Source organism: Pleurodeles waltl, chromosome 4_2 (assembly GCF_031143425.1).
Source record: "Pleurodeles waltl isolate 20211129_DDA chromosome 4_2, aPleWal1.hap1.20221129, whole genome shotgun sequence".
In the NCBI taxonomy this organism is placed as follows: Eukaryota; Metazoa; Chordata; class Amphibia; order Caudata; family Salamandridae; genus Pleurodeles; species Pleurodeles waltl.
The window spans coordinates 466,099,923-466,125,230 of NC_090443.1; the positions used below are offsets into that span (position 1 = coordinate 466,099,923).

At 45.2% G+C, this 25,308-nt stretch overlaps 1 protein-coding gene across 1 annotated transcript in view; it reads left to right on the forward strand.

The window, feature by feature from the left end:
* LOC138292914 (complement C3-like) overlaps positions 1-25,308 on the forward strand; it is a 2,405,892-nt gene that overhangs the window by 2,304,300 nt on the left and 76,284 nt on the right. The window contains exon 40 of the mRNA XM_069231788.1: positions 11,736-11,874. Coding sequence (XP_069087889.1) covers positions 11,736-11,874 — 139 coding nt within the window. The remainder of the gene's footprint in view (positions 1-11,735; positions 11,875-25,308) is intronic.

Consider the following 25,308-nt stretch of genomic DNA (forward strand, 5'->3'; position numbering starts at 1 on the left):
GCCACCCATAGGGAGCTCTGACAATTCTTACACAGGCCTGCCACTGCAGCCTGAGTGAAATAACGTCCACGTTATTTCACAGCCATTTTACACTGCACTTAAGTAACTTATAAGTCACCTATATGTCTAACCTTTACCTGGTAAAGGTTGGGTGCTAAGTTACTTAGGCCCTCATTACGACCCTGGCGGTTTGTAACCGCCAGGGCCGCTGGACGCGGAAGCACCGCCGACAGGCCGGCGGTGCCCCGCGGGGCATACTGACCGCGGCGGCTTAGCCGCGGTCAGAGAAGGGAAACCGGCGGTCTCCCGCTGCCCCCAAGGAATCCTCCGATTCCGACTCCCCCTCCCGCCATCCAGTTCCTGGCGGTTCTCCCGCCGGGAACCGGATGGCGGGAGGGGGAGTCGCGGAGCCCCTGGGGGCCCCTGCAGTGCCCATGCCAACGGCATGGGCACTGCAGGGGCCCCCGTAAGAGGGACCCAAAATTTATTTCACTGTCTGCCTTGCAGACAGTGAAATACGCGACGGGTGCAACAGCACCCGTCGCACCTTCCCACTCCGCCGGCTCTATTACGAGCCGGCATCCTCGTGGGAAGGGAGTTTTTCCCTGGGCTGGCGGGCGGTCTTTTGGAGACCGCCCGCCAGCCCAGGGAAAAACTCATAATACCCTCCGCGGTCTTCTGACCGCGGAGCGGTATTACGGAGGGCGGAATTCTGGCGGGCGGCCTCCGCCGCCCGCCGGAGTCATAATGAGGGCCTTAGTGTGTGGGCACCCTGGCACTAGCCAAGGTGCCCCCACATTGTTCAGGGCCAATTCCCCGGACTTTGTGAGTGCGGGGACACCATTACACGCGTGCACTACATATAGGTCACCACCTATATGTAGCTTCACAATGGTAACTCTGAATATGGCCATGTAACATGTCTATGATCATGGAATTGCCCCCTCTATACCATCCTGGCATAGTTGGCACAATCCCATGATCCCAGTGGTCTGTAGCACAGACCCTGGTACTGCCAAACTGCCTTTCCCGGGGTTTCACTGCAGCTGCTGCTGCTGCCAACCCCTCAGACAGGCTTCTGCCCTCCTGGGGTCCAGCCAGGCCTGGCCCAGGATGGCAGAACAAAGGACTTCCTCTGAGAGAGGGTGTTACACCCTCTCCCTTTGGAAAATGGTGTGAAGGCAGGGGAGGAGTAGCCTCTCCCAGCCTCTGGAAATGCTTTCATGGGCACACATGGTGCCCATTTCTGCATAAGCCAGTCTACACCGGTTCAGGGACCCCTTAGCCCTGCTCTGGCGCGAAACTGGACAAAGGAAAGGGGAGTGACCACTCCCCTGACCTGTACCTCCCCTGGGAGGTGCCCAGAGCTCCTCCAGTGTGCTCCAGACCTCTGCCATCTTGGAAACAGAGGTGCTGCTGGCACACTGGACTGCTCTGAGTGGCCAGTGCCATCAGGTGACGTCAGAGACTCCTTCTGATAGGCTCCTTCAGGTGTTGCTAGCCTATCCTCTCTCCTAGGTAGCCAAACCCTCTTTTCTGGCTATTTAGGGTCTCTGTCTCTTGGGATTCCTTAGATAACGAATGCAAGAGCTCATCCAAGTTCCTCTGCATCTCTCTCTTCACCTTCTGCCAAGGAATCGACTGCTGACCGTGCTGGAAGCCTGCAAAACTGCAACAAAGTAGCGAAGACGACTACTGCAACTCTGTAACGCTGATCCTGCCGCCTTCTCGACTGTTTTCCTGGTGGTGCATGCTGTGGGGGTAGTCTGCCTCCTCTCTGCACTAGAAGCTCCGAAGAAATCTCCCGTGGGTCGACGGAATCGTCCCCCTGCAACCGCAGGCACCAAAGAACTGCATCACTGGTACCCTGGGTCTCCTCTCAGCATGACGAGCGAGGTCCCTTGAATCCAGCAACTCTGTCCAAGTGACTCCCACAGTCCAGTGACTCTTCAGTCCAAATTTGGTGGAGGTAAGTCCTTGCCTCCCCACGCCAGACTGCATTGCTGGGAACCACGACTTTTGCAGCTACTCCGGCCTCCGTGCACTTCCGGCGGAAATCCTTTGTGCACAGTCCAGCCTGGGTCCACGGTACTCTAACTTGCATTGCATGACCTCCTAAGTTGTCCTCCGGCGACGTGGGACTCCTTTGTGCGACTTCGGGTGAGCACCGTTTCACACATCCTTGTAGTGCCTGTTTCTGGCACTTCTGCGGATGCTGCCTGCTGCTGAGAGGGCTCCTTGTCTTGCTCGATGCCCCCTCTGTCCCCAGACATAATTGGCGACATCCTGGTCCCTCCCGGGCCACAGCAGCACCCAAAAACCCTAACTGCACGATTTGCAGCTAGCAAGGCTTGTTGGCAGTCTTTCTTCAGGAAAACACTTCTGCACAACTCTCCACGGCGTTGGGGATCAGTCCTCCAAAGGGGAAGTTCCTAGCCTTTGTCGTTCCTGCAGAATCTCCAGCTTCTACTGTCCAGTAGCAGCTTCTTTGCACCCACAGCTGGCATTTCCTGGGCATCTGCCCATCTCCGACTTGCTTGTGACTTTTGGACTTGGTCCCCTTGTTCCACAGGTACCCTCGACTGGAAATCCATTGTTGTTGCATTGCTGATTTGTGTCTTTCCTGCAGAATTCCCCTATCACGACTTCTATGTCCTTTGGGGAACTTTAGTGCACTTTGCACTCACTTTTCAGGGTCTTGGGGTGGGCTATTTTTCTAACCCTTACTATTTTCTAATAGTCCCAGCAACCCTCTATAAGGTCACATAGGTTTGGGGTCCATTCGTGGTTCGCATTCCACTTTTGGAGTATATGGTTTGTGTTGCCCCTATCCCTATGTGTCCCCATTGCATCCTATTGTAACTATACATTGTTTGCACTGTTTTCTAATACTATTACTGCATATTTTGGTATTGTGTACATATATCTTGTGTATATTTGCTATCCTCATACTGAGGGTACACTCTGAGATACTTTGGCATATTGTCATAAAAATAAAGTACCTTTATTTTGAGTATATCTGTGTATTGTGTATTCTTATGATATTGTGCATATGACACTAGTGGTACTGTAGGAGCTTCACTCGTCTCCTAGTTCAGCCTAAGCTGGTCTGCTAAGCTACCATTATCTATCAGCCTATGCTGCTAGACACCCTATACACTAATAAGGGATAACTGGGCCTGGTGCAAGGTGTAAGTACCCCTAGGTACTCACTACAAGCCAGTCCAGCCTCCTACACAAATGAGCCTAGTTTCCTCAAACAACACCCCACCCCAGAGTTCTTGGTGGTCCAAGCCTCCCGTGGTGCCTTCCCTTCCACCCACCTGGACAGGGAATCCAAGAAGCTGGATCAGCTTGGGAAGAAAATGTTTTTTACCTCCAGCCTGGCATTGAGGTCTCCAAACACCTCATGCCTATTGGGACGTTTTTCCCATACTTTATGGATACTGTGGCACAGGTACTGCCACAGGTCCCGGAGGGCGTGCAGGACACTCTGTCACAAGCTGTTAAAGATTGGAGAGAAGCAGCGAAGTTTACAATAAGGTGTGGTTTGGACTTGACTGACTCGCTGGGTAGGGCGATTTCATCGACGGTGGCCCTTCTTTGCCCTGCCTGGCTTCATACATCTGGCTTTTCGGGAGATGTTCAGGCAAACTTTTTGGACATGCCCTTCAATGGTTCGCACCTATTCGGTGAAAAGGCAGATTCAGCGTTAGAGCGCTTCAAGGATTCTCAGGCTACGGCCAGGTCCTTGAGCCTCTTGGGGCCCCCTCGCTAGCAGTCTGCTTTTCACCCCTTTCAAGGCTTCGTAAGGGGTGGAGTACAACACCAGCAACAGACCAGCCACTGTCCTCCGTCAGGTCAACATCCAGTGTGAGGATGAGGTTGTGGTACCTTCAGACCCAGAGGGTCTGGCCAGAAGTCATCCACCACCCAGCCCCCTCCTCCACAGCACCCAAGTCCTCCTAGTATGATTCTACAAGACCACTCGTATTCAGTTGGAGGGAGGATTGAATTTCTTCTCCTTCACTTGCGATCCATAACATCGGACAAGTGGGTCTTGCAGATCATGCAGAAGGGCTATTCCCTCCCCTTCCAGTATTTTCCTCCACCTATGCCTCCAGTAAAAGAACAGCTGGTAGAGGATCACTTATTCTTGCTTCGCAAGGAAGTTGCGGCTCTCTTGGTCAAGGGAGCTATAGAAAGGGTCCCGTTGTCAGAAGTAGGCTGTGGTTGTTATTCCCACTACTTTCTGATTCCCAAAAAGAACAAAGGTCTTCACCCTATTCTGGATTCAGGGGACTTCAATCTTTTCCTCAAAAAGGAGAAATTCAAGATGCTCACTCTTGCTCAGGTCCTGTCAGCCCTAGGCCAAGGAGACTGGATGTAGCGGTGGACTTGCAGGATGTGTATTTTCAAGTCCCCATCCTGTCTGTCCACAGGCATTACTTGCGGTTCAAGTTGTGCCACGACCACTTTCAGTTTACTGTGCTGCCTTCTGCTTCCCGGTGTGTCTCACCAGTGCCCCTCAGGTGTTCACAAAAGATATGGTGGTGGTAGCAGCTCATCTGCACAGGATTTCAGTCTTCCCCTTACCTCGACGATTGGCTGTTGAAGGCTCCTACACCCCAGGCTCACGTCACCCACCTTCAGACTATGGAAAACCTCCTGCATTCGCTGGGGTTCACTATAAACATGCCGAAGTCACACCTGACTCCCTCTCAGAAGCATCCTTTCAGTGGAGCTTTTCTGGACACACTGCAGTTTTGGGCTTATCCTCCCGAGCAGTGAGTCCAGGATATTGAGGTTATGATACCGATGTTTTGGCCTCTATCCTGGATTTCGGTGAGACAGACTCTGAGGCTGTTGGGCCTCATGGCCTTCTGCATCCTGTTAGTCAATCATGCCAGACGGCATATGAGGGCTCTGCAGCGGGACCTGAAGTTCCAGTGGGCACAGCATCAGGGGAATCTCACCGACATGGTTCAGGTCTCGGAGGGAACTGCAAAAGACCTACAGTGGTGGTTAGTGAACTGCAAATGGGTCAGAGGAAGACTCCTCTCCCTTCCCTAGCCAGATCTCACAGTAGTGACAGATCATTCACTTCGAGGATGGGGTGGCCATCTGGCAGAGGTGGAGATCAGAGGTCTCTGGTCTCCGGCGGAATTTGGACTTCAAATCAATTTACTGAAGCTCCGGGTAATCAGACTTGCATTGAAAGCATTAAAGGGAAGATAGTGCATGTGTTCATGGACAACACTACCGCAATGTGGTACTGAAACAAGCAGGGTGGTGTGGGGTTGTGGACTCTTTGTCAAGAGGCCCTGCGTCCCTGGACATGGCTGGAACAACAGGGCATAACCCTGGTGGTTCCACACCTTTCAGGTTCTCTGAACGCCAGGGCAGACAAACTCAGCCATCAATGCCTACAGGATCACGAGTGATGTCTCCATCCAGAGGTGACACAAGGACTCTTTCAACAGTAGGGAAAGCCTTGGTTAGATCTGTTCACCTCCCCAGAGAACGCACAATGTCAGCAGTATTGCACGTTGGAGTTTATAAAGCGGCAAACGCTCGGAGACGCTTTTTGTCTCAAGTGGAGTTCAGGCCTCCTCTACGCATTTCCACCCATATAACTTCTGCCCAGAGTTCTCAAGAAGATCAAGAACAACCGGGCCCAAGTAATCCTAATGGCTCCGGACTTGGCACAGAGAGCCTGGTATCCCGAGCTTCTAAAAATGAGCAGTGATCCTCCAATCAAGCTGCCTCTTCGGGAAGATCTTCTATCACAGTAGGAAGGGAAGGTTCTCCATCCGAACCTGTCAATTCTGCGCCTTCATGCGTGGAGATTGAACGGTGACAGTTGATGGCCTTTGACCTTCCTCCCGAAGTCTGTAAAGTTATTTTGGCAGCCAGGTGTCCCTCCACTAAAATGGTATATGCCTGCCATTGGAAACGCTTTGGATATTATTGTGCAGAAGGATCTATTCATCCTCTTTCTTTTTCTCTTTCTGATATCCTTCTGTTTATACTATCCCTTGCCCAGCAGGGTTCTGCCTTTGGCACTCTCAAAGCCTATCTTTCTGCCTTATAAGCGTTCCTTCGGCTGCCTGATCAGCCTTCACTTTTTAAATTTCGTATTGTACACAGATTTCTTAAGGGCTTTTACATATGTTCTCCCCTGCGGCCTTTGGAATGCCTCAATGGGACTTAAATCTGGTCCTCACGTTTCTCATGTGTGCTCTCTTTCGAGCCCTTACACAATTATAGCTTCCGGCTGCTCACCATCAAGATAGCCTTCTTAGTGGCAATAACATCTGCCACAAGGGTGAGTGAGATGCAAGCTCTTTCATCTAAGCCCCCGTATCTCACATGTTCCCAGACAAGGTAGCTCTTAGAACAGGTGCCGTTTTCCTTCCCAAGGTAGTGACCCCATTTCATTTGGGTTAGAATATCACCCTGCCCACTTTCTTTGCTCCACCGCATCCCTCTAAGGAAGAGGCAGTGCAAAAACAAACCATTCCATGCTGGTTTATTCTCTGAATTGAGATCTGCTATGCACTGGCCTAGAAGCAGCGTCCTGAGGGTTTGAGGGCTCCTTCTATGAGGGGTAAAGCTGCTACCATTGTGCTAGCATGGGGTGTTCCGGTCCTAGATATCTGTCAGGAAGCAAGGTGGGCATCCTTGTACACGTTTGCAAAACACTACTGCCTGGACACTCAGGTCTGGAGGTACGGACACTTTTCCCGTTCGATCCTACAGGACTTTCTAGTAAGCCAGGAGGTTATGGCTTGGCTATCTATTACAAAGGTAAGAAATCTGCACCTAGAAGTCTCTATCAGAAGAACAAGTTACTTTCCTTCAGACTCTATCTAGCTGCAGATTCCTTACATCCACCCATGCCTCCCCGCTCTGCGGATATGTCTAATACGGTCAGGGGTTGTCCCTTTCAGGGCCCTGGTTTTATGCACAGATGAACTGATCCATGGCTCTGCGCTTCTGGTGTGGAAGTTCGTGGGAAAAAGAACTGACGTACTAACGCAGGGGTGGAGCTTTTATAGGTGACTGTGTGTTTTGCTTTCCTTCTCTTATCCTATGACCCAGCTTACAAAACCTCTCTGGAATGCACTTCTTAGTTTAAAGAAGACATTTATCATTATTACTACTTCACCACAAGGTTCCTGAAAGGCAAAATTAGTAGGTTGGAAGCACACGTTTAAAAGTAGTTGCAGCAATCAAAGCAAAATATATCAAAGTACTTCTCAGTTGCAATGTACACAGCAAATACATGTGATTATATTATCGCATAACTTCAAAGCAAAGTATTAAAGTCAAAATTGCATCACCGTAGGGCCTATCACTCCGCTTCATCTTTCTGAGGTCTGCAAGTTGATGACTCCAGTTCAACTGCGAGAAAGAGATTTTCTACCCAAACGGGAGACAGGCAACTGACGTCCGTTCCTGTCTGAAGTCAAGATCTTTCTCCCCCTCGCTGTTGCCCAGGGCCATCATTAAAAGCAAACTCAGTGTGAGAACCGAATAAACTTGGAGAGTGGCCAATTCTCCAAACTTCACTTGTTCCCAGACTGGATTGAGAGGTAAACACAAAATCTACGCTCTCTTATCAGCTAGGGTTTGGTGTGAAAAACACAGCTTGGTCTATCATGTGGAAAAACACAGCTTGGAAAAACACAGCTCATCTGCAATGTCTCAACTCCAATGTCTAACTCCATGTTAAAGCCAATAGGCAGATAACCTAAATACCAAATGTAATGTCTAATGCCATGTTAAAGCCAATAGGCAGCTAAACTGAATACAGAATGTAATGGCTAATACCATGTTAAAGCCAATAGGCAGCAAACCTAAATACCAAATGTAATGTCTAATGTCATGTTAAAGCCAATAGGCAGCTAAACTGAATAATGTGCTACTGGTGAACATTGAGCAACTAATATGCATAGTGATGAAACACAAAGTCATTGGTCAAACACAATTAATAGCATCACACCATGACGTCACAGACAGCTCCAATTGTGCCGACGACGCAATGGGGATCCGAACCACACCACCCAAAGGCGCGCACAGGGTACTGCTCAGCAAAAAATTCCAGATTCCAAGCTGATGCCAGGAAATTCTAAAAGTACGAATCTACAGCTAGATAGAGTCTCTACCAGATAATGCGTTACCAAAGGCAAGTAAATTGTTAGTTAAATCTAACTTCACCAGTACGCAGGATTTCTCTCGACCATTTCAACAAATACCACACATGACAATGGCACTCCTTTCAGATCAGAAATTTCCACTTAAAAGTATAAATGAATTTCCAATGCTGCCCTGTGAGGGGAGCAGGCTTCACACAGTAGTGCAAAATGACTTTGGGAGTATTTCACTACCAGAACATGTAGAACTTACAAGTACATGTCCTGCCTTTCACTTACATAACACCCTGCCCTGTGAACTACAATCTGTACATCAGGAACATCTGGCATAAATCACATTTGGAAATAACACTAGCAGTTCTAGGCCCAACCATGTTAAAATGACATCAGCAGCATGTGCACTTGGGAAAAATCCTACCTTCCCTCCCAGCACCCTCACGCTGTGCAAAACATTGTCAGCATGAGACCCATCCTAGCAATGATTCTCATTCAATACCAAAGAGTTATAGGGTGCACCCCAGTTCACAACAATAGCAGCAATGTGTACACACAGATAATTACAGCACTTTTGAATAGCCTTGTGTGCCTAGGCCGCCCGGGTAAAAAACAATGTGAACAGTAATATTCTTTTGGAAACAAAACAACATGTACAGCAACAGCGCAGTGTGGTGCAGTTAATCACAGGCAGTCACTCCCCCACACTCACTCCACACCGCTACGCAGTGCCACAGATATCAGGCAGGCTTGTATTGCACGCACTCCAACACACTAGCTGCCAACACCCTAATATGGTGCACTGACATCCGCAGGTCAGTTGTAACTGTTCTCACAGACCCTCCTCCACCCTTCACCCAACCCCTAATACCCCACCCTCATGGGCTGGAGAGGAAAGATACCTTTCCCCAGGTACAAGGCTGATCACAGCCAGAGTCACTCTTATTCGGGGTCCTGGGGTTAAGGTGGGTAAAAAATAGATAATAGGCTGATCAGGCAGCAGTCAACAAATGGAGGTTTGTACCCACTCTGGAAGTTCTATCAAAGGTCTGTGCACTGTGCCTTCTGGCATGAGCTCTGTTCTTCCATTCATGGGTAGAGTCATTGTAGGACACATGCCATTCACAATAGCACCAGACCAGGCACTCCAGCACATGAATCTGCTCCTCTGCACCCCCTGGAACCGGGGCATAACATCTGTTGCGCGATGGCTTGATTCGCACCAGACAATTCTTATCACACAGGAAGAGTTACCAATTCTGTAAAGCACAATGTGTGGTGCATGATGATTTCAGTCACACTAGACAATTCTGATCACACACGAAGAGTTACCAATACCATACCTCCCTGGAATGAGGCACAATGTCTGGTACTCAATGACTTGAGTCACACCAGACAATTCTGATCACACACGAAGAATTACCAATGCTGTACCTCCTTGGAATGAGGCAGAACATCTGGTGCACAATGACTTGAGTCACACCAGACAATTCCGATCACACACAAAGAGTTACCAATTTCTTACCTCCCTGGAAGGAGGCACAGCGCCTGGTGCTTAATGACTTGAGTCGCACCAAACAATTCAAATCACACATGAAAAGTTATCAATTCAGTACTTCCCTGGAATGAGGCACAATGTCTGGTGCATGATTACTTGCATCTTACCAGACAATTCCGATTACACAAGAAGAAGTATCAATTCCGTACCTCCTGGAATGAGGCACAGTGTCTAGTGCGCAATGACTTAAGTCGCACCAGACTGTTCCGATCTCACATGACGAGTTACCAATTCCGTACCCGCCTAGAATGAGGCACAACGTCTGGTGCACACAAAGAGGCGCAGGTTCAGCGGTGCCACACGAGGCAGAATGCGGCACTGCTATGGGTATGCCCCCACCTCCAAGGGTCCCAAACTGTGAATCAGACACTGCATGCAATGAGCATACAGTCAGCATTTCGCACAAAAGAAATGCAACACGATCGACGAAGCAGGCCACGCGGGGTCCCACAACCGGTGAATACATTCATCACCAACATAACTCTTATGTGTGCTGTGGCCCCATGAGTAAGGGCCACACTCCTTCACTGCGGGCAGTGCTTTAAAGACTGTGCACTAGGCCTTCAGGCACAATACTTGGTTACACTCAAGAGGGCACTATCCTCGAGATGTCATGGGTAGAAGGTGTGGTTCCTCACAGGAGATCTTTGATGTCCCTGAGACCTCCACCAAAGAACTGGGGGCAAGCAAATAAGCCCTTGGAGAGCACACTTCAAGATGTCACTCAGCAGCAGGCAGTTGGTTCAGGCAAGCCACGATTCAGGAAGGAGGTGCAGTCCCTTCCAAGGGCAGTAATTATTTTGTGTGCACAACGGATTCTTCTGGCAGTGCACACTACGCAGTCCAGTATCTCTGGTCCTGCATCTCCACAAGCGTATCTCTACTTTGGTGCAGTGTGCCACCAGTAGTTATTCTGTATCTTTGAAGTTGGGAGAGGTTCAGAGGGCTCCCCTTTGAACCACAGATGTCTCCCCTAAATGTAAGTCCTGTCTGCCATGAGGATGTGGAATGCAGATCTTAATCTTTAGTGGGGCCATAAGTGTCAAAACTTCTCCATCCAATCTATCCAGCCAGGACCCCAAATGGCAGAGGTCTGTCATTCTAGTTGTGTGCCCATGGTTTATAGTTGTTGCTGGGGAATGCACAGATGTGCTCCTCCAGCTTCCAGTGTGGACTAAAGTCGAATCTAAAAGGCACACAAAGCATTTTAGAGCATAGAAATGCCCACTTTCTAAAAGTGTCATTTCTACGTTTTTTTTTTTACAATACCCTCTTTACCATGGGTTTTTCAGGCAGAAATCAATGAAAGAAACATTATGAGGCTACTCTATTGCAACCCACTATTGCAGCTAGTAAACTCCCCCATGTTAACCTATGGGAAGAGAAGCTGTGATGTGTAGTGAAAATACACATGGGTATTTTTCACTTCCTGGGCATACGTGCCCTTGCACACATACAAGCCTGCACAGCAGTCTGGACACATGTATGAGAACACTATAGGTTCAAGGGTGTATACACAGGCCTTATGGCAGGCTGGATACATGTTTGAAACATCAGTGGGCACGCATGCACACACTAGCCAGCATATGTAGGAAGGCATGCAGGCACTTTCATACTTAGTGGGAAAGTGCCCATGGTCCTAAGGGAGAATCAGCAGAATCTTCTGAAAAAAGCAAAAAAGATTGGGGAAAAACTGCCTCAGCGTATTAGGTCTAACAGCCCAGTCCAAATTAGCAAAATTAATTTTGAAACACTTGTGGTCAATTCCTAATTCTAGTTCCTAATTCAGAACACAGTTTACCAGAGTCAGATGTTCCCATTTTAAGAAACCCAAAGTAGAAAGTGAGTGGTACCAAATCATTTACCATTCCGGCTTCATTTATAAGTGGTTTTACCTGATTCTCTCTACCAATTTCCCTACAACTTTATTCACCCCTGTGCTAGCCCCATACAAAATACTCTAGGAGGAATTTCACTAATGACTGACACAATTTCAATTATACCTAATGTGATATTCTCCCCAGGAGCGGACACAGATGTGAAGTCTGACAGTTTGAGGACATTCTTCTCTCATATGACGTGCCGAGATGGGCTGAATTTGAAAGAAAACCAGCAGTATTTGATCATGGGCGTGATAAAGGATATGTGGAAACTGGCACACGGGTATGTTGACTGAATACTGTGCAATCTGATGCATATGTACACAATATCAGTGAAAGAAATTGGTAATTTTAAGAGTGGTGTTTGCATGAGAATGTTTGGAATGTATTCAGTAGCAGAATAAAGATAGACTGTCTAGTTAGCTAAATCAACAGAAGACGCCACTCAATCAAAAAATTCAAATCCACATTTTACCTTTAGTCAGATCGTTGTGACCAGGCTTCTGCAAATGTTGTCAACTTTTCAAAATGTACGAACTAGAGAACAAAGCCTTGCAACATCTACTTCCTTCATCAGAAATATTGTTTGCTGGAAAAATGTTTAGTAAATTCCTCTTGGTTTGGAAAGTATTATACAATTGTGTAAATGTGAGAAGCTTTACAGAGTCTGTCAACTTCTAAAAACGTTGCCATTTGAAATCCCCGTTCAAAATAATAGCTCCATCTCACACCTCAATTTCGATACCTTCTAGGACCAGGCCCAAATTGTGAATAGTCTCATAGACAATATTTCCCTTCTTGCTCATAGTAGAGATCTTAAAAATTGGATCTAGATCGTGAGGTCTTGAGTCAATAGTCAAAGAAGTTTAAAAAATAGCTGCAAGTATATCACTGTAGTGGATATAGCATTAGTCATCCTGATTCTTTTTTCTTCCAGAAACACGAAGATGTGCTAAGCTTCCAAAGTGTAATTAAAACATTTTATTTCAGGGACAGGACTGATTTTGTTTTGGAACCAGGTTGATGTGCATGACCAAAGTGCAAACTTTAAGTATTCACTGGTGCTGCATTGTTAAAAAAATATTCCAATGAGGATTCATACGTTGACCAGCCTTATAATAACCTTATAATAGGCATTAAATATGATTGAAAGCTACTTTTAATATTTAATGGGGGTGTAACACTACCCCTCATCTATGAGAAATCCATGTAGGTTGGGTTCATGTATATAATGCTCATCCTACAAAGGATACCTATCCAGATCCTTTGACTTGTTACAGCATATGTTCATCAGAGACTGTGGATCTTTGAACTTTGGTGTGACTTTATCTGCTGACTAAATATGACAATTTGAAGTCCTGAAAAAATGGAGTGTGTTAACCATGAAACACGTGTTGGCTGTTTCCTGAAATCTGGTGTATGCTAAAATTAAACTATACCCTTGTCTTTGCTAAAACTGTGTATTCATCTGTGGTGAGAATTCTACTGATGACAGTGAACCCACAGATAGGTTCAATATTCCAATAGAAGCTTTGTGATGTGATAATGAGTGTTAATGTATTATTTATGTATTTATTTCACGTGTTTCTCAATGATAATGTTTCTTATAAAATGTGCTTTTGATACATAAGATTTGTTCTATTTAAATTGTTATTGTAAAAAATGAGAGAGTGATTGTTTATGTGTGTAGGCTCCCCAATCCAAATAGGTACTATTAGCCCCATGTACAGTGTTTCAAATGATTATGATTGGTAGGGTTGCCAATCAAGTGGGTGGTAGCTTGCAGCAGCGATGCTGGTAAAGGAGAGCGAATTTTCTCCCAATTCAATTTAAGATCTTGAATAAGCCCGCCGTTTTGCTGTAAATGACCGCTAATGCCATATACCTTTTATTTTCTCTCTATTTTCACCTAAGCATCCAGGAAGGGTGATGGATGAATCGAACACAGTATTACATCAAATAATCTATGTTAAACAACTTGTACTCATTGGTATATCTGGTCTCTCTTCTTCCAGACTCATGACAACAATGAAGAGTATTTATTTTAGTAGGGGAACAGCACCTTTATTTGTAAAACAAGCTCAAATAGCTTATTGAGAAGGGCAACATCAAACTATGCATCAGTTTGTGATCCAATTAATTTAAGTAGAGAAGCCCAGTTGGCTGCCACCTTGGCCCTTGCCACATGGAAATTGATGCCTGGCAGAAAGTCGTGATTAATCATTTTGTAGCATTGGATATGAATGTTGTTCTTCCCAAGAGAGGGACTGTGTGGGTGATAAACACCTTGTATGAAGACCGAAAAGCTTGGGTGGTGCACTGCCCTTTAATTATAGACCATTTCCTAATTGTCAGAAGTGCTCAGTCCCCTCAGAGGCAGAAGATGATCTGGGGAAAGGAAGTGAACACAACCTCTTGGCTGATGTAGAAACCAGATAGTTATTTAGGCATCTATCATGGATGTATACAAAGGACAGCCTTGTTCCTATGAAAAACTGGAGCCTATAATAAGATAGTGATACACACTAACTTGGTAAGCTGATGCTATTCAAACACAAAATGTATCACTTCCAATCACTGGTAGTGGCCAGAAGTTCCAGAGATTTGTGTGATAAAGTAGAGGGATCCAGATCGAGGTTCTGCACAGAACATGCCATCTGCAAGAGGCAATAAATTCAACATGCCATGAAGTTGTGCTTTGCAACTGCATTCTGCTGAAAAAAAGCATTCCTATTCCGAGTTAGGCAGGCATTAATAATGACGCTAAAAATGGCGCAGTGAAATCTAATACATTTCACTGTGCCATTTTTCTGGGCCTCCATATGTGGGAACGCCCCCCCCCTTGCATACATTATGCCTGGCACAGGCATAATGTTACGCAAGATTTTACAAAGAGAAGCACTGCTTGCGTGGCGCCACTTTGTAAATATGGCCCGTGGGAACTGCCACCTTAATGCCACATTCGATTTTTTTTTTAAATGATGCTAATGTGGTGCAAGGTGGCACTAGGGGCATCACAAATATGCCCCTATTTAACAAATGAAGGTGGAGCTTCTAGGCATACCCCACAGATATGCACCTAGCAATGGGAGAGCTTATGTCATCCAGAGGGCAGGACTCAGATGAAGAAGGAATTAAATGCCTTTATCCCTGGTTTCAGTAGGCTCCGGGTAATTAAATGAGGAAAGAAATCCTTCTCTCAACAGAGATAGACTCTTTTTTATAGCAGACGTGTTGAAACTCTTGTTGGTCTTTTTCTTCAGACTACTCCTAATCTGTTCTGACTACGTTTTGGGGTATGATTGATTGGGTACAACTAACAGTGGTCCAATCCCTATTGCTCCTCTCTTCCCTCCCTGGCTGAGGGAACAAGTAATATGGTATTTTTAATGCTGAACAAACCTACCCGCCCCACTCATTTATTTATTTAGTGTGATTTTTTTATAGCACAAACATGGCCCTAGGGCATCAGTGCACTTTACAAGAGTACAGTCACCATCAGTCATCACAAGAAAATATTTGAGATACAGCACAGGAAAAGTGAAGAAACAGACATTCAAAAGTGTGTTTGGGAACATAGGAGCCAGATGTACAAAGGCTTTTACTGGTCGCAAACGGCCCATCCGACCGTTTGTGACCTGTTAAAATGCCTTTTGGCATGTACCATCCACATTTTCCGAGTCGGCAACCAATTACCGACTCGCAAAATGTGTTTGTGACTCACTATTAGGAAAGGGCATGCCGAGGTCGTCCCTTTCTAATTGCGACTCACAGAGGGGTGTAAGAATGTTTTGCAACCGTGAGTGTGGTCGCAAAACATTCACAGTTACCACTAACTTCAACTTCTTGAACCCTATTTTATGTATCAATATATCTGTTAGGTAGTTGGGTAAAGGGGAACGTAGAGCTTATGTGTGGTACAGGCAGTTTAAAATTGAGCTCTCAAGTCATTGGAGGAATAGCAGGATGGATATGATGTGGCCAGATTTCTTGTGTGTAGTAACAAAGTGGGCCACAGCATGTAAAACTGCTTTTAGCAGAGCTAAAAGCGCTTTTGGGATGCCTGAGAGGAGTCTGTTTCTGTGATGAAGTCTGGAGAGAACAAACGACTGACGAACTGATTTTAACTCATGTCCTGAAATGAGCTGACTGATCTGCCAGAGCCGCCTTAGTTGGCTTTTGGCCTTGGCCACAGTTTGACTATGGAGGTTAAGTTAACTGTCAAGGATGAAACCAAGTGACTTGGTCTCCTGTGGGTTATAATCCAGGGCAGGGAGAGATACTATCCATTCTTGTGCATATAGAGTGGATTTCTATAAAGATATAAGAAGGAATTCTGAATTTGCAGGATTATGATTAAGGTGGTGAAATGACTTCCATGTTTGAATTCTTGCCAGTGTGTTGGAGAGAAGAATAATGTTATCCAGGGGAAAAGAGAACTTCAAGTAGATCTGGGTATTGTCAATATACAGGTTAAAGAGGACCCCAGAGTTCCTAAGGGTTTCACATCTTGGTTCAAGATAGCTGTTCAATAGAATTGGTGATGTAATCTAGCCTTAAGAAACCCTTTCTTGCATGCTGACTTGGTTAGAGTGAGAGCTCCCAACTATCACTATTTGTGAATGGTTAATTAGATAGGAGATAAACAAGACCTACCCTTTTCGATGCCCATTCGATGCCTAAGGATGCTGGTGTAGTTGACTGACTCAAAGGAAGCCAAGAGATTGAGGAGAAGAACAAGAAAACATGAGTTTCTAGTGTCGAGGACACAGAGTGAGTCATTGATGAACTGCAGAAATGCAATCTTAGTGCTGCAGCCCTGTCTAAAGCCAGATTGTCTAGCAGGGTATTTGCATGGATGTGGGATGACAGTTGGGAGGCTATGCAGCCTTTTTTCGCCTACCTGAGAAGGGAAAGGTGAATACTGGACATAAGTTGTTTAGGTCACCAGAGTCCAGTGATCACCTTTTTTAACAAAGGAGAGATTTGGTCAATTTTTAGACTGTCCTGGAAGGTACCATTTTGAGGAAAGATTAAACCACAGTGACCGAAAGGGGAGGGGCTTTTTACCAAGATCTTCATTGATACAACCAGTGACAGCATCAGAAAGTTGGTTTGATGGTTTCACCTTTGTTATGGTATGCAATAGGGCTGAATCTTAAACTGGGGTGATAAAAAACAGAACTGCTTCACTTTCCACTTTCCTCCCTTTTTGCTTGTGAGGTGCAAATTCTTCTATCAAGGTTTCCATGCAGTTATTAAATTTGTCTGTGGCATCCCTGATATCAAGTTGGGGAAATACAGAGGCGAGATTCGAGTGAGCTTTATTTGCAAGGGCCTTAATATTGATGTTTCTTATGTTCCTAAACCAAGTTTTCTCCTTTGTTGGTTGACCAGAGGTTTTAATGCAGTTAGGGGACTAAAAGGGGACCTGGAAAATCTGCTGGGATGGCATAGTCGGCTTTAGGTGAGGAACCTTAGATATAATCAGATCCAGAGTGAAGACCTTGCAGTGTGTCGGTTTCTGGCAATTATGTCTAAGATCACTGTCGCTGAAAATGAAGGAAGCAGTTCCCATTGGTTTGCTGCCTTTAGTCACCCATTAAAGATTAAAACCCCGCCACCCCTGTAAGAGGATGTTGAAGCTAGTTAATTAGGATGTGCTGAACTCCAGGCACTCTTCGGCCAAAGTGTTGATTGCATTCACTTTGAGATTGTGAGCAGTGGGGGAGGTGATATCCAGAGAAATATATCAGAATGAGTGATAGCGAATCAAGGGAAGGACCCTGAAACTTAGTGAGCTTTTGTGAAAGACAGTTAAACCCCCACTGTGTCTGTTTTTCCAGTCATGACAAAGAATGGAGTAGAGTTGAGGCAGAAGAATGCTCAGTATATTGTTTGTGGCATCACTGAGCCAGGTTTCAGTAATGGGATGATCAGGTTGAAACTCTTGATTGTTGACAAAGCCTCAAGGCAATGTGTAGTTGCTGAACAGCAGTTATGGAGCATGCATCTGAAAGGAAAGGCAGTGGGTTGAAGCATAGTGTATCCAGGGGATAAATGGGCACTTGGATAAGATTTGTGTGATTTTGGAGTGTGTGTCAGAGGGGCTGTGGTTTGTGATCCTCATCAAGGGAAGAATATGCCTGATTGGGTTCACTTGAACAGTGTCGGAATACTGAGCCTCTGTGGGCTGTTATTCAGAGACAGTGCTCATGCTTTGCTGTTGTAGGCAATATTTGTGGTTTGCAAGCAAATTACAGAGCAGAGAGAAAGATTGTGTTAGGATGTCAATTTTGTGGTCAGCTGGATAAAGAGGACAGGAGCTCTGAAATGGGGGCATTTAAGTTTCTGAACAATGTAGGGACTTCTGTTGAACATTCGAGCTGGTTTGGGATACAGAGGTACTAGTGGTGGTGATTGTGATTCAGAGGTACTGGTGGTAGGGAACATGAGTATAAAAACCAGGAAGAATCTAGCATGGGAGGTGAGAAGGGGCAGGAGTGAATTATCAGGAGTGGGCAGTTAGGTGGAGGGTAAGTGTGGTGGAGGGAGTGCTAGGGTAGGGAGGCAGGTTAGTTCATATGAGTAGTTGAAGGAGAAGTGTCAGAGTGTGGGTGAAGGGGGTTGAGGTTCACTGGTGAATACCCGGATCTGGGGGGAGAGATGCCGAAATATAGGGAAAGATGATGAGAGAGGGATCAAAAAGAGAGAGGAGGAAGCATGGTAGAGATTTGGTGAGGTGAGGCCTGGGGAAGTGTGGAGGGGGAGATATCCCAGCAAGTGACGTGGTATGACAGGAACACAGAAGGAGAGGGTAAACAAAAGTAGGGTAGGTGGACAGGTATGAGATGAGGTGTGGGCATGAGGGATGAGTTGTTTGGGCAAAGATAAGATGTTAGGGGTCTTTTAATAGGGGTCAGGGGAAAAGAGGTCTGGGGCAGATAAGCTTCTCAAGAAAGGGGGTGTTAGTGAAGGGGAGGCCGAAGTGAAGGGGTTGGGGTGAAGAGATTTAGCTATTGGGCTAGGCTGTCTGACAAAGGAATTGAATGGATATGTTCAGAGGCATGGTATTGTCTGAAAGTTGCAAGGGATGTGTTCAGAGTCAGGGATTGTCCAGGAATGGTTTGGCATGAGTCAGAGGAAAAAGGCCTCAGAGTAAGAAAGAGCTGGACAACCAACACTAGGTTAGAGTCTTTTGCTGGACACATGATTTTCACATGATGGAAATTGAAAGGTTACCCTTAAGCAGTGGGATGAAACACACTTTAGTCTACATCCAAAAGGAATGTTTGTTAATGAGGAGACATGCAGATTCTTTTGTAAAGAGCTAAACCGTAGGTCAGTGCTGTGAGTGAAGCGAAGGAGGTAGATTTTGAGGGTTAATTTCCAAATGCAATGATATTGGTCTGTGAATAGGGTTTTGGGAAATTCTCTCAGGATAATAAGTTTAAGGTTTTCCACTGAGTATTTTGAGATATTCCAAGGATAGGTGATCTTAAAAGTATTGACTCCCAATTGGGGGAAGTAGTTTGGGAGTGAGGTGAGAGTGGAGTGGGTCCTCGTCATAGTTTAGGGTTGGGAGTTTTGTTTTAGAAGGACGAGGTCACCTGAGACAGGGAGCTCTGGGCTGCTGAAGAGATTCCAGTCAGCTGGTGGACAGAAAAAATATTCATGAGGGATATCAGAAGGATTTAGAGGCAGTTTCTTTGGGTGGTCATTAAGAAGTGCTTTATGGATCCTTAGGCAAACTAAGGAACAAGTGGCTAAGGCCTGATTTAGAGTTTGGCGGACGAGTTACTCCATCACAAACATGATGGATATCCCATCTGCCGTATTAGGATTTCCAGAGGATATTATGGAATCGTAATACGGCAGATGGGATATCCATCATGTTTGTGACTGAGTAACACTATCCACCAAACCCTAAATCAGGCCTGAGATTTCATAAAGAAACAGTAATTAGGCAACAATATCAATAATAGTGTTGATATTTGTACTAACAAAAGCCATACCTTGGTAGTCAGTATTCATCTGTAGTGTAGTTTAGACCTGCTTTCTAATTGTGTTTATCATTCCAAATGTTCAGGGAGATGGATGGCTACCTGGAGAGATAAGAGAGTCCTACTTTAGGGAGCTGGGAAATTCTCTTTGTCGACCTTGAGGAGTACAAGGCATCAAATCTTAATCTGAAGTTAAATTACTGTATAGAGTTCAACCATCCTGCATGCGTTTCCATGAACATTAATATTTCCCACCCTTCTGCTGGTGGGCATGTTCTAGCCAGCCAAACCCTGAGCCCCTGGATAAAGGTCACTGAAACCTCCATGCTCTGACATGGGCCCCAAGCACTGCCAGCCAGAGAGACCAGACAGGAGCTGCTGCAGGAGTGAAGGCACCAGCTTGTCCTGCCCTCAGCGATCTTTCTCCATGACAGCCTCTTCTGTGCATGGCCCTGCAGGGCTTCTCGTAGTGCACCGGTTGCTGTTTTTTCAGCCATGTTGTACTCTTGCAAAGCTCTGGTAATATGTGACACCCAGATGCATGCATTGACATCTTGTGTGTGCCAATTTTTGCTTGAATGCAATTAAGGAGGGCAAAAGTGTGACTGCTGAAGAAAATGGGATTAATTTTGGTTATCCCTCGAGTGACATGTCACAAGGCCATCCTCAGAAATATTTTGTGGACCTTTTAACAGGGGTTTGCTAGTTAATCTTCCCTAAGCACTGATATTTGGTTGCTGATAGGGGAGCATGAGTGGGGCATATCCTGTTGTTAAGGGTGGAGATGTTTCCATGCAGGGGCTTCCATTTTGTCTTTCCCTAATTGCTACTTCAAGATTGCTGATGACAGCCAAGTGCAGAATCTTCATTCTGCCCATGTTTTGGATAATCCTGCTTGGAGCCAGCTTAATCACACCCTGCTACGAGAGCTGTCTCCTTGCACAAAAGCTATCAGCACTGCAGCCAAAGATGATATTTAAAAAGAAGCTACCCCAAACCGGTTCCTAGATTTTAGATAGTGGATCAACATGCCCTGTTTGGAAAGTGGTACAAGGTGGTACCCAAACCACCCCACTTTATTCCAGTTCCAAGTTTTTCTTGACCAAGGATGGGCATGGGCACAAGGTATTCGAAAGGCTGCTGGGAGTCAAGGCTTGGGCTTCATGATATTCAATCTCCAAAAAGTAAAGGGGACATCACCTGAAGTTTGCATAACTTGCTGGAGAAGCTGTGGGTCTGCCTAGTGCCTGGAAGACAGCCTGCCTAGATAAAGAAGGAGAGTACCTGGTTCAGCAGGAGAGACTGTCCAGGATAAGGAGCCATGTCATTTTTTCCAGTGTATGAAGCACCTAGAAGAGCCAACTTGTACCTGGAGGAAACCCAACATCAATTTGAGCTCTGAGAGGTCACCCAGCTTCCCTGTCTGAATCATGTGGCGAGCTGCCTGAAGCATTGATAACTTCAAGTAAAATTGTGCTACTTGCTATCCTTGCACCATGACTGGAGGGAATGTTTCTGCCACTGCCTTGTCATGGTGTGTGACTTGCACAGCTGTCCCGGGCAACCTTCGCTGGAGGGGGACAACAAGGAAAGATAGATGACCACCTCCAAGGTCTGCTCTGCTGTTTATTCCCAGATTCCCAACATCAAGATCTGAGAGTGGAAAACCACCTGTGAACTTCTACCTACTGACGAAGCTCCCGATGTGACTGTAAATAGTGCACAACCAATCTCCAAGCTGTGTACAGAGAACAGGTAATATGGGACTGGACTCAAAGTGGAAGTCTATACCGTGCACTCATAAAGAATAACCTACTCATTAGAGTAATAAAGATTAACCACGGGTACTCTTTAGCTAAAAATCTGAACAAATTGACTAACAGGTTACACAACTTTGTAGTTGTTTGCTCAGCCTAATAGTGAGCTAGTTCCTGTGCCAGATTACATCTATGACTGTTTTTTCTCTGCTAGACACTGTATATATTATGGGTGCCATAGGAATTGTGTTAAGTCACTGTATATGATGTAAGGGATGTTGTACTTCACTAAACCACCATAGATGTGATTGTAGGAACCTGTAGCTAAAACTCCATTACTGTGGCCAAGGAAGATTTTATGTGGGCTTCAGAAAAGTCTGCCTCATGAGAGGCAGCGATTGAGTTGAGAAAGTCTCAAACACCTTGGGCACACAACAATTTCAGGAGACTGGAGTTTCCCCAATCAAGCAGAGAACTTAAACAGATACAGAAGCTGGGGTTATGAAGGAACTTCAAGTATGAGTATGCCCAAAGCAAGCAAGCCTGCAATCATTTCAGGAAGTGGTTACACCTTGGTTCAAGTTTAGTGGCCAGAGACCCTTAGCACTCCTGATCATCCCTAGCCAACGTTCATGCCTCTTAAAAGAGGGAATTTAGCCATCACTAGTTGGTCCCAGTAAGAATTCATAGATATGGACTTGTTTGTGTACAACCTGAACCTGCACATGTCGAAGGTTCCCAGACCAGAGGAAATTGTCATATTCCTCTAATGGTATTTGACAGTTGTTGCAGTAATTGCATAGATCATGTGACAGATATGTCCCTGATCTAGTAGCAAAAGCATTGCATAAACCCTTAAACATATTTCTGTGTGTTCCAGGTCCTCGCATTAGCATCTCTGATAACTTAAAATGCACTCCTTGCTTCCTGCTTGGCTATTAGCTTTCCAATCATGGATGCACTTCTGCTTTTTCTCCATAAATGCATGTAAACTGACATTCTCCTCTATCCATCATCTCTCTGGATTCTATTTTCTATCTCTGTAACATCAATCCTGATGAACAAGTTACTTATTTCCTGTAATGCTTTTTCTGGTGGATATAGTACCTACTTGCAGATTCCTCACCTTTTCAATATCCAAGGCACAAGACTGGATCTGGAAGCTTTTCTCCAGTATCTCTCCAACACCAGTAGGCAGGCGCTGGTTCCATGTGACATCACTAAAGCCATAAAACACCCCATCGGCATGGTGACGTCAGTTACTCTCCATTTTGTATTGAGTATTTGAGGCTAACAGATTTGACCAACTCAGTAAGATAGGTCCATTTCTCGATATCTTATATATTAAAATACTCCTACATATAAATGCAGACTTATAAATATAAACGTGATATATAAACGTGATTTATATTTAAATATATATAGTCTGCCTATCTCTCTCTCTCTCTCTCTCTCTCTCTCTATATATATATATATATATATATATATATATATATATATATATATATTCCACTAAGAAAACCCGAAATACCGAGGTTCAAAAAGTGGCGGTCCGACCATGGTGTCGGGAAACACCATAAATCAGAGGTCTTCAAACTGGGGGGCGGGCCCCCCTAGGGGGGCCTGAAGTGATCCCCGGGGGGGCCCCAGACTCCGGCCAAAATATATATTATACAGATAACAGGCCTTTGTTTTAAGCAGAAGCATGTTATTGAAGTTTCTTTAAAAAGGTAACAGTACTTAACTGCAATGTTTAAATAGGTTTAGACATATTTAAACATTGCCATGTTTATAAAATAATTGTAAAAAATTCTGAGGGGGGCCCAATGATTTTTATTTTTCAATTGGGGGGGCGAGGCATTAAAAAGTTTGGAGACCTCTGGCATAAATAAATTGAACAAGGCTACGGCTGAAAAGCGTTGGGAGGAACAATCTGTGTCATAGTAAAATAATTTTGATCACACTGGAAGTGTCCTGACCTTTCTTGGAATTACAAGAAATCTGCTTCAATGTATATATATATATATATATATATATATATATATATATATATAACAAAAATATATATATATGTACATGTATATGTACATGTATATGTGTGTATATATATATATATATATATATATATATATATATATATATATATATATATATATATATATATATATTAGTGAGGAAACTGCAGGTAGATACTGTATCCACCAGAAAAAGTGTTACCAAATGTAAGTGACTTGTTCTTCTGATGGCTATGTCTACCTGTAGATTCCCCACCTTTTGAATAGATTCTTCAAGCCGTACCACACCTGGAGGTGGAATCATAGTTTAATAGACCAAGAAGTCCTGAAGAACAAGGTCGCCATGCTTTCTCACTTCAGAGTCTAAACAGTAGTGCTTTGCAAAGTGTGAAGGGATGGCCAAGTGGCTGCTTTCCATATATCTGCAAGGGGAACCCTCTAACTAGGGCGAAAGTAGAGAATTTGTCTCTAGTCAAAGGAGCTCAAATACGTTCTGACAGGTCCTTCTGTGCCATTGGGTATCATATCTTGATACTCAAGAGAATCCATTTCATAGTGTCTGTTTGTGAAAAACCTTCCCTTTTTTTCCCAATGAGAGTTGATCATCAGGTCTGAACTTCTGGGTTCTGCCAATATAGAAGCTGACTGCTCTTTTGGGGTCAAGTTGATGCAGTCTTTCATCCTCTTTTGTAGTGTAAGGCGGAGGACTGAGTGTGGAAAAAGTGATGGACTGACCCAAGTGGAAGGGAGTAACCACTTTATGGAGGAAAGTAGCCCTGATCCGTAATACCAGCTTATCTGGAAAGAAGGTAGTGAAGGGTGGCTTTACACTCAGAGCCTATTGTTTCACTGACACATCTTGCTGATGTGATGGCAATCAGGAAAATTGTCTTGAAAGACAATAATGGTAAATTACAGCTATGAAGGGGGTCAAATGGAGAACGCATTAAGAAAGTAAAGGCTAAATTAAGGCTCCACTGAGGTATGATAAAGGGAGTAGGAGGGTATCTATTTGTAAGAACCTTTAGGAATCAGGAAACAATGGGGGATTTAAACAGAGACAGTTGATCAGACAAACATAGAAAAGCCATCAAGGCTTGCAAATAATCTTTTATTGTTGCAACTGAACAGCCCTTCTGACCTAAACAGAATGCAAAGCAGACAACGTCTGATAAATTGGCCTCAGGGTGATCTAGGGATTTTTGATCACACCCTTTAACAAGTATGGCCGATCTTCTAAAATAATCAGTCATGATGGAAAAGCGTCTAGAGGAGGAATGGTATCCACTGCTTCAGGGGGTAAAGAGAATGAATTCAGGTTGCGCAAATCAATCTCCAGACATGTAGGTGGAGGCTCTGGAGGTTGGGGTGTGGAACCTTCCCCTGTGACAGAGACAGGTGGTCTACCCTGTGAGGGAGACGGAGGGCGCAGGGAGAGATGAGCAATGTCTGCATACCACACCCTTCTTGGCCAGTCTGGGGTTTTTAGGATTACTTGGGCCCAGTCTAGGTGAATCTTCCTCAATATGCAAGGAGTTAAGGGCATGAGGGGACATGTCAACATGAATGGAGCAGTTCACTTAAAGTGAAATGTGTCCCCCGGTGGTCCCTGCATTTAGATACTGGACGGCACAGAATTTCGAGCAGTGTTCATTCTTGTGAGTGACAAATACAGCCATTTGAGGAATCCCCCATGATTGGAAGATGTTCCAAACACCCTCTAGGTGAATGCGCCAGTCATGGTTGGCCAGTTGACGCTGGCTGAGGCTGTCGGCTTGCATATTGGGCAATCCAGCCAGGTAATTTGCTGCCACACAAATCCGTTGGCCCTGAGCCTAGGACCAGAGTCATAGAACTTCTCTGCATAGAACAGACTCCACTCCTTCCTGTTTGTTGATGTACCGCATCGCTGTTGTGTTGTCTGTTAAGACCTGGACAGACA